At 35.4% G+C, this 12,389-nt stretch overlaps 1 protein-coding gene and 1 pseudogene across 1 annotated transcript in view; both read left to right on the top strand.

Moving 5' to 3' along the window:
* Nucleotides 1-12,389, top strand: part of DCBLD2 (discoidin, CUB and LCCL domain containing 2) — an 87,556-nt gene that overhangs the window by 43,288 nt on the left and 31,879 nt on the right. The window contains exon 3 of the mRNA XM_027103078.1: nt 8,110-8,247. Within this exon, the coding sequence (XP_026958879.1) occupies nt 8,110-8,247 (138 nt within the window). The remainder of the gene's footprint in view (nt 1-8,109; nt 8,248-12,389) is intronic.
* On the top strand, nt 5,758-7,338 carry LOC113618876 (geranylgeranyl transferase type-2 subunit beta-like; annotated as a pseudogene).

Here is a 12,389-nt window from a genome sequence, read left to right as displayed (position 1 = left end):
TGGCCTCATAGAATGAGTTAGGAAATATTTCCACTGCTTCTGTCCTCTGAAAAGAGATTGTAGAGATTTAGTGTGATGTCTTTCTTAAATGTTTGATGGAATTCACCAGTGAACCCATATGTGCCTGGTGTTCTCTCTTTTGAAAGACTATTAATTATTGATTCAATTTCTTAAATAGATATAGGCCTATTCAGATTGCTTACTTCTTGTATGAGTTTGGCAAGTTGTGTGTTTCAAGGACCTGTACATTTCGTCTAGGTTATCAAATTTGTGGACATAGAGTTGTTAATAGTATTCTTTTATTATCCTTTTTAATATTATGATGTCCCCACTTTCATTTCTGATATTAGTGATTTGTGTCCTCTTTTTCTTAGTTAGAGGCTTACTGACTTTCTTTTCAAAGAGGCAGCTTTTAGTTTCATTAATTTCTCCATTGTTTTCCTGTTTTCATGTTGATCGATTTCTGTTCTAATTCTTTTCTTCTGCTCACTTTGGATTTAATTTGCTTTTTTTTTCTAGTTTCCTAAGGGCTAATGATTTTTCAAACATTTTTATTTGCCCAGAACATGGATTCTTTTAGACTATAAACCAGTGTGTCATGGGTTTTATGGTGATTAATATTTGATTAGCTTTTATAATTATATTTTTCTATATCCATATACTGTTTTTTGAAATTCTTCTCTTATTTATCCATGAGAAACTTCTAACAAATTTGGCTGGCTTTGAGAGCCATCAGCAGAACCTATAATTGTTGGCAGTTAAATGCTTCTTGTTGATTCAGGAGTACCTTTGAATAACCAATTGGGGAAAGCAGTTAGAGAATTAACGGGTATATTGGCCCAGATTAAGGATGAATTTTCTTCTTTCTTTCCCAGAGTATTTTGCCAAGTGCTTGTATTACTTGTATAATGGGTAAAACCTGTGATCAAAGGCAAGCCAAGTGAGGAGAGATACCATCATCCTGGCTGGGAATAAGAGGTGAAAATAGGTGTTTATCTGGTATATATTGATCTCACTTAAGCAAGGAGAGCTATTGTGCTTTTCTTTTCTTCTTGTTATTTTTTTAAATTGGGATTCTTTAGGACTGCCTTTTGAGTTTCACAGAAAAAGAGGGGTTTTAAAAAAATGTTCTGTTTCTACCACAGATTGAATTTATACACATTTCAGATGACAAGAGAACTCTAAATAAATAAACAAACAAGAGGTAAAACTGCAATGCTAATAGAAAATACTTTTATGATTATGTCTATATTATAAAAGGGTTAAAAATTTTTTTGTTTCACTTCAAGAATATATTTTTGTCAATTATTTATTTTCATAGAGCACTTTCACTTTTAAATCTAATAACTTGGAATTTCCTAGTATTCGTATACATGATATAATTTTTATAAAGTAAGGATACTTCTGTGTGTCATGATCATATTCTTTATGATCATTTAAATATGACCTTTTTTGTTTGTATCTAAAAGTATCTGAAAAGTCAGTATTTGTACTGAGCACCTTTATGAGCCTTGTAATAATATCCTTAAATGGCAAAGAACAGCTAGTGCTGGTAAGCCCAGCTGAACCTATTGTTCATTTTTACAAGAGTTAACTGGTTTATGTAAAGATTCTAGCTGATACAATTTTTCTTCCTTTTACCTATTCCCATTGAGCCTCAAGATTTAATGTGATGGGCCCTGGCTCTGCACACATTTGGTTTTGCTAACAAATTATACAATGTCTAATATTTTTAGTATTTGAGATAATATTTGGAATAACATGAAGTACATATTATATTGCTCTGTTTTAATATTAGGTCATTATTTTTTAATATTTAGTATTCAAAAATAATACAGTATTTAATATTTGTCCTATTTACCAGACTGTTTCTAAGTTATTTAGTATTAAACAATCTAAAGACTTAATCATCTTTTCTTCTTGTATATTCAGATAATAACTGTTATAAGGTTCTTTGTTGTTTTACTTGAAAGTTAAAAACATTGATAGCTATATTTAAATTGCATTCCACATTTAGCAATAGAAGGCTTTTTTTTTTTTTTTTTTTTTTTTTTTTGCACAGTAGGTGTTTTTAAAGAAAGAATGAGCAAGGACTTCCCTGGTGGTACAGTGGCTAAGACTCCACGCTACCAATGCGTGGGACCCGGGTTCAATCCTTGGTAGGAAACTAGATCCCACATGCCGTAACTAGGAGTTTGCATGCTGCAAATAAAGATCCGGCACTCGGCAACAAAGAGCCGGAGTGCTGCAACTGAGACCCGGCACAGCTGAATAAATAAATATTTAAAAAATAAAAAAAATAAAGGATGAGCAAGACATATATTTTATATTGAACACCATAGCAAACACCTAAGACGTGTGTGTGTGTGTGTGTGTGTGTACACGCGTGCGTGTATGCACACCTTGATGTTTGGTATTCAGTTTTTTCAGCTGTCAGAAGGGGCATGGAATAGATCTCTGAAGTTCTTGTTCTGCTGTGTCTGATTCTGTGACCTATTTTTTCTTTGTGCAAAACATCTCACAATAAAAATTGTTTTAATGTTTGCATTTCTTTTGAAAGCTTTATCGAGATACAATTTATATACCATAAATTTCACCTATTTTAAATGTATAGTTTGATGAGTTTTAGTAAATTTATAGAGCTGGGTGAACATCACTAAAATGCAGGTTTAGAAATTTCTATCACACCAAAAAGTTCCCTTGTGCCCATTTAGAGTCAGTTCCCACTTCACCTCTGGTCCCAAGCAGCCACTGATCCTATGTTTTATCTTTTTTTTTGCCTTTTCTAGAAATATCATAAATGGCTTCTTCTATTTAGCATGTTTTTGAGGTTCATCATTTTTGTTTTGGGCAAATAGAAGATAACTAGAAGTGGAATTGTTGAGTTGTATGAAATGTATGATACGTGTATTTTATGTTTAACATGTTAAGAAACTGCCAAATTGTTTTTCAAAAATGGCTGTGCCCTTTATGATTCCATCATCAGTGTATGAAGGTTTCAGTTTCTCCACATTCTTACCAATATTTGGTTTTGTCAGTCTTTTTGATTATAGCTAATCTAGTGGGTATGTAGTGGTATCTCCTCATTAGTTTTAATAATGCATTTCTTTAATGACTAATACTGTTGAGCACCTTTTCATGTGCTTATTTGCCTTGAGTGTGTCTTCTTTATTAAAGTGTCTGTTTAAATCTTTTGCCCATTTAAAAAAATTGGATTGATTGAGTTACAGGAGTTTTTTACACATTTCAGATGTGAGGTCTTTATCAGATTAATGTTTTGCAAATATTTTTTCTTAGCCTGTTGTTTTTTTCATTTTCTTAATGGTGTCTTTTAAAGAGCAAACATTTAAAATTTTGATAAAACCCTAATTATTAATATTTTTCTTCAATGGATTATGCTTTTGGTTTTGAATCTAAGAAATCCTTGCCTAACCCAAAGTCACAAAGTTTTCTTTTATGTCTTCTTGTAAGAGTTTTATAAGGTTAGCTCTTAGAGTTAAATCTGTGATCCATTTTGACTTAATTTTTGTGTATATCGTGAAGTTCTAAGTTGTTTTTTCATATTGATATCCAGCTGGCTTAGTACATTTGTTGAAACGACTGTTCCTTCCCTGTTGACACTTTTGTCAGAAATCAGTTGATAGTTGTAAGTAGGTTCATTTCTGGACTCTGTTCTGCTCCATTCAGATTAATGTAGATATTTGCCCTTACAATGATGCCACACTCTTCTTGATTACTGTAGTTTTATATAGTAAGTTTAAAAGCAGGTAATGTAAGTCTCTCTACTGTCTTCTTTACTAAAATTATTTTGGCTATTCTATGTCCTTTGCATTTCCATATACATTTTAGGTTCAACTTGTTAATTTCTAAAAAAAAAAAAAAAAACCTGCTAAGATTTTGATATGGATTGCATTGAATCAGTAGATCAATTTGGCGAGAGCTGACATCTTAACAATATTGAATCTTCTAGTCCATGAACTTGGTATATCTCCTGATTTATTTAGTTCTTTAATTTTTTTCAGCAGTGTTTTGCATATTTTAATGTACAGGTTTTGAATTTCTTTTTTTTAAATGTATCTAAATAGTTAATCTTTTTGTTGCTATTATAAATTAAGCTTTAAAAATTTCATTTCAGATTGTCACTAGTTTATGGAAATAAAATTGATTTTTTAAAATTGAAGTATAGTTGATTTACAATATTATGTTAGTTTCCAGGTGTACAGCATAGTGATTCACAGGTTTTTTTTTTGCAAATTATATTCCATTATAGACTGTTACAAGATTTTGAGTATAATTCCGTGTGCTACACAGTAAATCTTTGTTGCTTATCTACTTTATATGCAGTAGTAGTTTGTATTTGTTAATCCCATACTCCTAATTTTTCCCTCCCCACCTCTCTCTCCCCTTTGGTAACCATAAGTTTGTTTACTGTGTCTGTGAGTCTGTTTCTGTTTTATAATGAATTCATTTGTATTATTTTTTAGATTCCCCATATAAGTGATATCATGTATTTTGTCTTTCTGACTTCAGTTAGTATGATATTCTCTAGGTTGCTGCAGGTGGCAATATGTCATTCTTTTTTGGCTGAGTAATATTCCATTATGTGTGTGTGTGTGTGTGTATGTGTATATGTATATATATATATACATATATATATATATATACATACACACACATACACATACATACCACGTCTCTTTTTTTGTCTTTTTTTCTTTCTTTTTTTTTTTTTTTTTTTCCGGCTGTGTCGGGTCTTTGTTGCAGCGTGTGGGCTTCTCTCTCTAGTGGCCTGTGGGTTTTCTGTCTCTAGTTGTGGTGTGTGGGCTCCAGGGCACGTGGACTCCAGAGTGCTTGGGCTCCAGAGTGCCTGGACTATGTAGTTTGCAGCATGCAGGCTCAATCGTTGAGGCACGCGGGCTTAGTTGCCCCGTGGCATTTGGGACCTTAGTTCCCCGACCAGGGATGGAACCCGCGTCCCCTGCATTGGAAGGTGGATGCTTTACCACTGGACCACGAGCGAAGTCCCATACCACATCTTCTTTATCCATTCATTTGTTGACAGATGCTTAGGTTGCTTCTGTGTCTTGGCTATTGTAAATAGTGCTGCTATATTATGAACATTGGCGGGGGGAGGGGGGTGCATGTATCTTTTCAAATTACAGTTTGCATCTTTTCTGGATATGTTACCAGGAGTGAGATTGCTGAATCATATGGTAGCTCTATTTTACAGTTTTCCATAGTGGCTGCACCAATTTACATTCCCACCAGCAGTGTAGGAGGGTTCCCTTTTCTTCACACCCTCTCCAGCATTTATTATTTGTAGATTTTTTGATGATATCATTCTGACAGGTGTGAGGTGATACCTCATTGTAGTTTTGATTTGCATTTCTCTAGTAATTAGTAGTATTGAGCATCTTTTCGTGTGCCTGTTGGCCATCTGTATGTCTTCTTTGGAGAAATGTCTATTTAGGTCTTCTGCCCATTTTGATTAGGTTATTGTTTACAATTGACTTGTATATCGACCTTGTGACCTTATCTCCCTTACCAGTTCTGATGGGGGGGTTTGGTTGATTATTTAGCATTTTCTACTCACATGAAAATGTATAGTCCTTGAAAATGATATCTATGGAAGTTCACATTACTCTAATTCAAGTGATGTTGTTCAACTTAAAACATTTTTAGAACTTTTTATTCAGAATTTGTTAAAGTTACCAGGCACATAAGAAAAACCCATTTTTGCTTTTTTCGGTCTCAGACATGGGCACACCGCAGAAGGATGTGATTATCAAGTCAGATGCACCCGACACCCTATTAGTGGAGAAGCATGTAGATTATATAGCATCCTATGGCTCAAAGATGATTACGAATACTGTGTGTCTGAATATTTGAGAATGAGTGGCATCTATTGGGGTCTGACTGTAATGGATCTCATGGGACGGCTACATCGCATGAATAGAGAAGAAATTCTGACATTTATTAAGTCTTGTCAACATGAGTATGGTGGAATAAGTGCTAGTATTGGACATGATCCTCAACTTTTGTACACTCTTAGTGCTGTCCAGATTCTTTCTATGATAGTATTAATGTTATTGATGTAAATAAAGTTGTGGAATATGTTCAGAGTCTACAGAAAGAAGATGGTTCTTTCGCTGGAGATATTTGGGGTCCCACTAAGCAGCTGGTCTAACTGGAGTTAATCGTCTGCTGGAAGTTCCAGCATGCACTGTGCTAGTTATATCAGCATACAGGAGTACCGGAACAGAGGGGGCCAGTCTAAAAGATAAGGGCTGAATGCAGTGCAGGCAAGAGAGTCCAGCTGCTTCATGGGATGTGAAAATCTACTTTTATATAATAGGGAGAAATCAACACAAGATTCTCTTTGTGCGGTGGCAACTTTGGCTCTATTGGGGAAGCTGGATGCTATTAATGTGGAAAAGGCAATCGAATTTGTTTTATCATGTATGAACTTTGATGGTGGATTTGGTTGCAGGCCAGGTTCTGAATCCCATGCTGGGCAGGATTCCTGGCTATTACTAGTCAGTTGCATTGAGTAAATTCTGATTTACTTGGTTGGTGGCTTTGTGAACGACAGCTTCCATCAGGTGGACTCAATGGAAGGCCAGAGAAGTTACCAGATGTATGCTATTCTTGGTGGGTGTTGGCTTCCCTAAAGATAATTGGAAGGCTTCATTGGATTGACAGAAACTGTGCAGTTTCATTTTAGCGTGTCAAGATGAAGAAACGGGAGGATTTGCGGACAGGCCAGGAGATATGGTAGATCCTTTTCACACTCTATTTGGAATTGCTGGATTGTAACTTTTGGGAGGAGAACAGATTAAACCTGTTAGCCCTGTTTTTTGCATGCCTGAAGAAATACTTCGGAGAGTGAATGTTCAGCCTGAACTAGTGAGTTAGATTAGATCCCTTGATGCAAAAGTTGCTTAGTGTAGTTTTACTGTTTTAACATTTCAGTATTTGAAGTGCTTAACAAACTTAATGGCTGCCATGTTAATATTTTGTACATGAATTGTGTTGATTTTAATAAATTATATAATTATACATATTGTAAATTAGAGATGTATATTGTATCTTCAGCTTTCCATTTCCTTCTGGAATGCTGTTATTCTGAGCGTAATATTTTGTTTATGCTTCAATGTATTTATCTTGTTTGTCTCCATAACAGCAAACTGAGTTGAACTCTAGCTGATGAAGTCTTGTGTTCTGATTTTCCCATGTACTCCCTTGATATGTTATATATAACTATAGTTAATATAAATTGGTCTTTGTCAATGAGAATGTTAACTGATAAAGAATTGATGAACCCCATAGGAATTAAAAGATGAAAAAAAATAAATGGCTGAAATTTGGGAATAAAAAAAAGAAAAAGAAAAACCCATTTTTATTAGTTATTGGTGGATATCTTGCTCTAATTTTTTTTTCTGCCCTTTTGTCTTAATAAACTTAGATCTGTACTGAGGGAGGATATGTTATTTTTTACATGTCTGTTAGACATTAAAGGATAAAAGTTTGTAGGCAGTTAGATACATGCATCTGAAGTTCAAGGAAAAGGCTATGTAGAGGTATAAATGTGAATTGTCATATCATAGTTAAAGCTGTAGGACTAGATATGATCACCTAAAGGGGTTGACAGAAGTCCAACAATTCTTGGAAGAAAACTTGAGAAGGTCTGTAAAAGGTTTAAGGGGTGCCCAGAGCTCAAGAATCTGTTCCCCCTTGGGGAACATGTTAAGAATACTACTGCTTGACTGTCAATTCACTTATGAGCCACCTGCCTGCATGAAATGCTTTAAGTTAATTTTTTAAATTCCTTGTCACAGTTTTAAAGAGTATAAATATATTTCACAGGAAACTGAGTCATTATAAGGTCAGTGATGCCTGTAGACACTGTTTTTCCTTTTGAATCATTTGAACAGTTATTACTTGGAATTTTTTTTCTCTCCAGAGTAATGTGAGTTTTTCATCATTAAACATTCTAGTCATTTTAGATTAATGCCCAGTTTGGTATATTATTATGATTCTTTTACCTACATTGTAAATATTATTGACTTCATGAATCACACCAAATATCTGCTTTTCTTTGATTCCTAGGCAAATACTGTGGTCTGGGGTTGCAAATGAACCATTCAATTGAATCAAAAAGCAATGAAATTACAGTGCTGTTCATGAGTGGAATTCATGTTTCTGGACGAGGATTTTTGGCTTCATACTCGGTTATAGATAAGCAAGGTAATTTTCACTTTATATCATGATTCCCACATTTTACAGTTTCTGAAAACAAAAATGCAGTGTTTTCTTTGAGTACCTGTTATCTGAGTTTGGAATACAGTAGGAAGACTGAACAGTTAATACCACATACATAAATCTGACAAAATTAGATCGGTTTCAGAATTTTAAAAATTAAGTATATTAACTTTATATAAAGTCTTTTTATATACTTACCTTTCCTTAGTAGAAGAAATATTAAGTTTTCCACCTTTATAAGATTGGAACACAAATGATAATAACTTTAAAATATCTATCAGTGGGGCTTCCCTGGTTGCACAGTGGTTGAGAGTCTGCCGGCCGAGGCAGGGGACATGGGTTCGTGCCCCGGTCCGGGAAGATCCCACATGCCGCGGAGCGGCTGGGCCTGCACGTCCGGAGCCTGTGCTCCACGGCGGGAGAGGCCGCGGCAGGAGAGGCCACGGTGGTGAGAGGCCCACGTACCGCAAAAAAAAAAAAAAAAAAAAATCAGTTACTGAAATGTATCAATTTAAAGCTTTATTATCCACAGTTTACCACTTCATCTTACTGTGTTAAAAACCATATTACCATTCTTTTCAAAGAAGAGACTTGCATAGCACAAGGAGTAACTTGGGGAGTGCTCTCTGAGACACTACAAGATAAACATGAGATATTTTCTAGATTGTTAATATTTAGAATCTGAAGGGGGGAATTAAAAGCAAGGCTATTAAGTGAAATAGATACACACTATCTGTCTCATTAAAGTTTCATTAAGAGTGTGAGAGAGGAGAGCTGTTCTGTGTGAAAAAAGGTCTACTTTCCCTTAATTTCTAAGCTATGGAACAATGTTTGAAGACTAATAAAATCCCTCAGAGTGAAAAAGAAAACTCATTTGAATGGAATAATGGAAAGAAAAGAACTGGAAATGTTATGCTAAATGAGCAATTAATATATTTGACAGAACGAGGAAAACTAAGGCAGTGTGGTGTTGTAGAAGGGGCACTAGGTAGCCCTGGAATCAAAGCCTGCCATTGCCGTGTACTAAGCAAGTGACCTCTGACCAGTCATTTCACCTCTGTCAGTTTCATCTGTAAATGGGTTAGTTGTGAAGACTAAATCTAATAATACATGTTTCGTGTCTGTAGGCACATAACATAGTAGGCAGAAGACAAATGTTAGTTTCCCCCCTTTGACTACTGTACACACACACATCTCACTTTCCCCACTCCTACCCCGCCCGCCACCATCAGAAGAGTAAGGTAGAAAACACAGAGTGAAATGATAGCTTTCCATCCTTTCGGTTTTACTTTGTGAAAGTCTTGGGTTGATGGGTGAGAGGATAGAAGATAATTACTTTGCTTCTTATTCTTCTTAAGTTTCTTGGCTGCAGTATCAGGTTAAATTATTTATTTTGTGTTTTCATATTTTCCCCTTTCTCTGTTTGTTATTTATTGAGTTAAAGGTTTCTGGAAAATAAGTATCTCCTCTTTACAAAAAAAAGTTTCTTACATTGGATATTTAAATTATGGAGCTTTTGATCCACGGAAACCTAAATGCCCTTATTAGAGTTTCTTAAGAATTGACAGTCATCTCAGATACCACAATCAGTATATTGTAGACTTATATACATCTATGCCAGATTTAAAATGGCTATGTCACTATTTTAGATGACTCTTAGCTTCCAAAGATTTTTTCGAAATATCCACCTTAATCAGGAACTTCTTTATAGTAACACTTTACAAAGTCATAATCATCTTGGGAAATCCTCATCTCACAGCTTGCTCCTGAATTTTTTCTTAATGTTTTTGTGCGTTCTTACCCATCCATCAAGCATTTGTTTCATTTGAAGTGAATTGGCTAAGTTCAAGAGAACACTGGTTGAATTTCATATTACTTCTTCTTGGGTGGCCTTTCAGACATAATTTCTTGTAATGGCTCATTCATTTGAAGGCTGGTGCACTTTGGTTGAGAGTCTGTTTGTTTCCATCCAGGAAACTTAGCTGCCACACTGAATTCCATGAATATTTTCAAGGAACATCACTACATGTCCCCAGCTTGATAACCTAGTTAACGGTTTAGAGTATTTGGGAATGAAAAAGTTGTGAAAAATCTTGCTTCACTGGCTTCGTCATTTGTTAAACTGTCACAAAGACTTGTTAACGTTATAGTGTGATGTGTGGTTGATACAGCCATGATTTTGTGTAAGATAGACTAATTTTCATTACTTCTTACAAGAGCCCATTGCAAAATTATATTCCCTTCAGTGCCTTATTTCCTGCAATAGGCCTGGCACCGGGAAAACAGCAGTAAATGAGACAGACGCAATCACACCTTCACAGGGCTTACAGTACAGGGTTGGAAAAAGGCATTAAACACATGGTTACTTAATTGCAGTTATAATAAGTATGATGAAGGAAACATTCAAATAATGGGAGGCCGGAAGGGTGCAGGGAGTAGAAGATTGGTGAAGAGCAAAGCTCTCCTGAAGAAACCACTTCTGAGCCCAGAACCAAAGGATTACTTGGAGGTTCCAGACATACAGGGAAGAACATTGTAGGGAAGAGAGCAGCAGGTGCAAAGGCCTTAGGGTGGGAAGGAGCTTTGGAGGAACTGGAAAAATAACCAGCACAGCTGGGGTGAAATCAATGAGTGGTAAGTCACATTATTCAGGGCCTTGCAGAAAATGTAAGGGTTGGAGTTTTATCCCCAAAAAAGTGCATGGAAGCTGTTAGAGCAGAGTAGTGATGTGACTGGATTTATGTTTTTGTTTTTACGATTCCCTGATCTGTGAAGAATGGGCCCAAGAGAGAGAGGAAGAATTGTAGGGAGGCCAGGTAAGAGGCTATTTAGAGGGGACTGGATCAGAGATGACCAAATTAAGAGATCTTGCTATAAAAGTAGCTCCAGAATTAGGCCAGATTCTAATTTAATTCTTTTTAAAGACTTTTGAACCAGACATATCTTCTACAGGGAAACATTTCAAAGGATTAATATTCATTCCACCTGAGCTTATGTTGAAGTAAGAGGCTTCAGACACAAAGAAGCCTCTTGGATGAGGTGCTGAGCTGCTACAGTGCCTCGGTGATGTCTGGGTCACTGTACCTGGTGTGCTCTTCACTTTAGGGTCTAGTTTTTATAACTTTTATGGTTTTATTCCTCTCTGTTATTTTTAATGATCTTTGAGCAGTAGTTTCCAGTCTTTTACATTGACAATTACCACTTTTAATTTTCACCTGTAAACCTCATTTTTTGAAAGATTTTATCCACCAGTGAAAGGAAGTTTTCCTGTTTCTATTGGGTAGCAAAGAAAGACAGATAAAAATATTAATCAACACTTCAGTAATAATTAGAGGATTAGTAATTTTCTCTGAGTTGGTATAATTCCATCAGATTCGAACTAGACTTTCTGAAATTGAAATTTTCATCTGAAAATGAAGATGTACATGGATCCTAGACATATCCTGGGCAACATATTAGCAACCACTGTTTAGAAGTTCTGTAGAGAGAAACTCCTTAGTTACTGCTGGTCTTACTGAGAGAGGCAAAGCCAGCCACTCACAGGTCCAGACTCAGTAACTCAGATCTTTTAATCCAGAATAATAAATGATACCGACATTTTCATTCTAAAATGTAAATGTAAAAAACAGCATTTACCACTGGACTTGAAAAATGAAATAAACTTTATAGGTGATTTGCTCTAAATTCCTGGTTTTCAATCTGTCCAACATTAACCACTTTCTAAGAAAAGCTCAACATTTCTAGGATGACTCTGGGCAATAATTTTTTAGGTAATTTTAGTTACGGAACAACGAGCTCAGAAGGCATGTCTGCATTTGCATTGATAGCTTCAGGTCTTTTAAGGCAGCCTCTGTTTGTTATGTGCCATCAATTTGGGGCGGGGTGTGTATCTGTGTGTCTGTACACATATATATGTATATGACCAGCTGAAAAGTGATAGTCTGATATTCCTTTTTTAGAACATGAATTATCACTTAAAAAGTAATGTTAAACCTCATTACTTCAAATTTTACCAATCCAGAAGTTTGTATTGGTCACTCTAAAGTTTGCCTTTATTTTTTTAGGAAAAAACAGGAGCTGGTTTAAAATTACATGTGAAATAAAATGATCCAATGTAGATGTATTAA

This window comes from Aethalodelphis obliquidens, unplaced genomic scaffold, assembly GCF_003676395.1.
Source record: "Aethalodelphis obliquidens isolate GAN/ISIS:26980383/991018 unplaced genomic scaffold, ASM367639v1 scaffold1, whole genome shotgun sequence".
Lineage (NCBI taxonomy): Eukaryota > Metazoa > Chordata > Mammalia > Artiodactyla > Delphinidae > Aethalodelphis > Aethalodelphis obliquidens.
The sequence above is the reverse complement of the archived record's forward strand: the minus strand, read 5'-3'. Positions and strand labels throughout refer to the sequence as shown.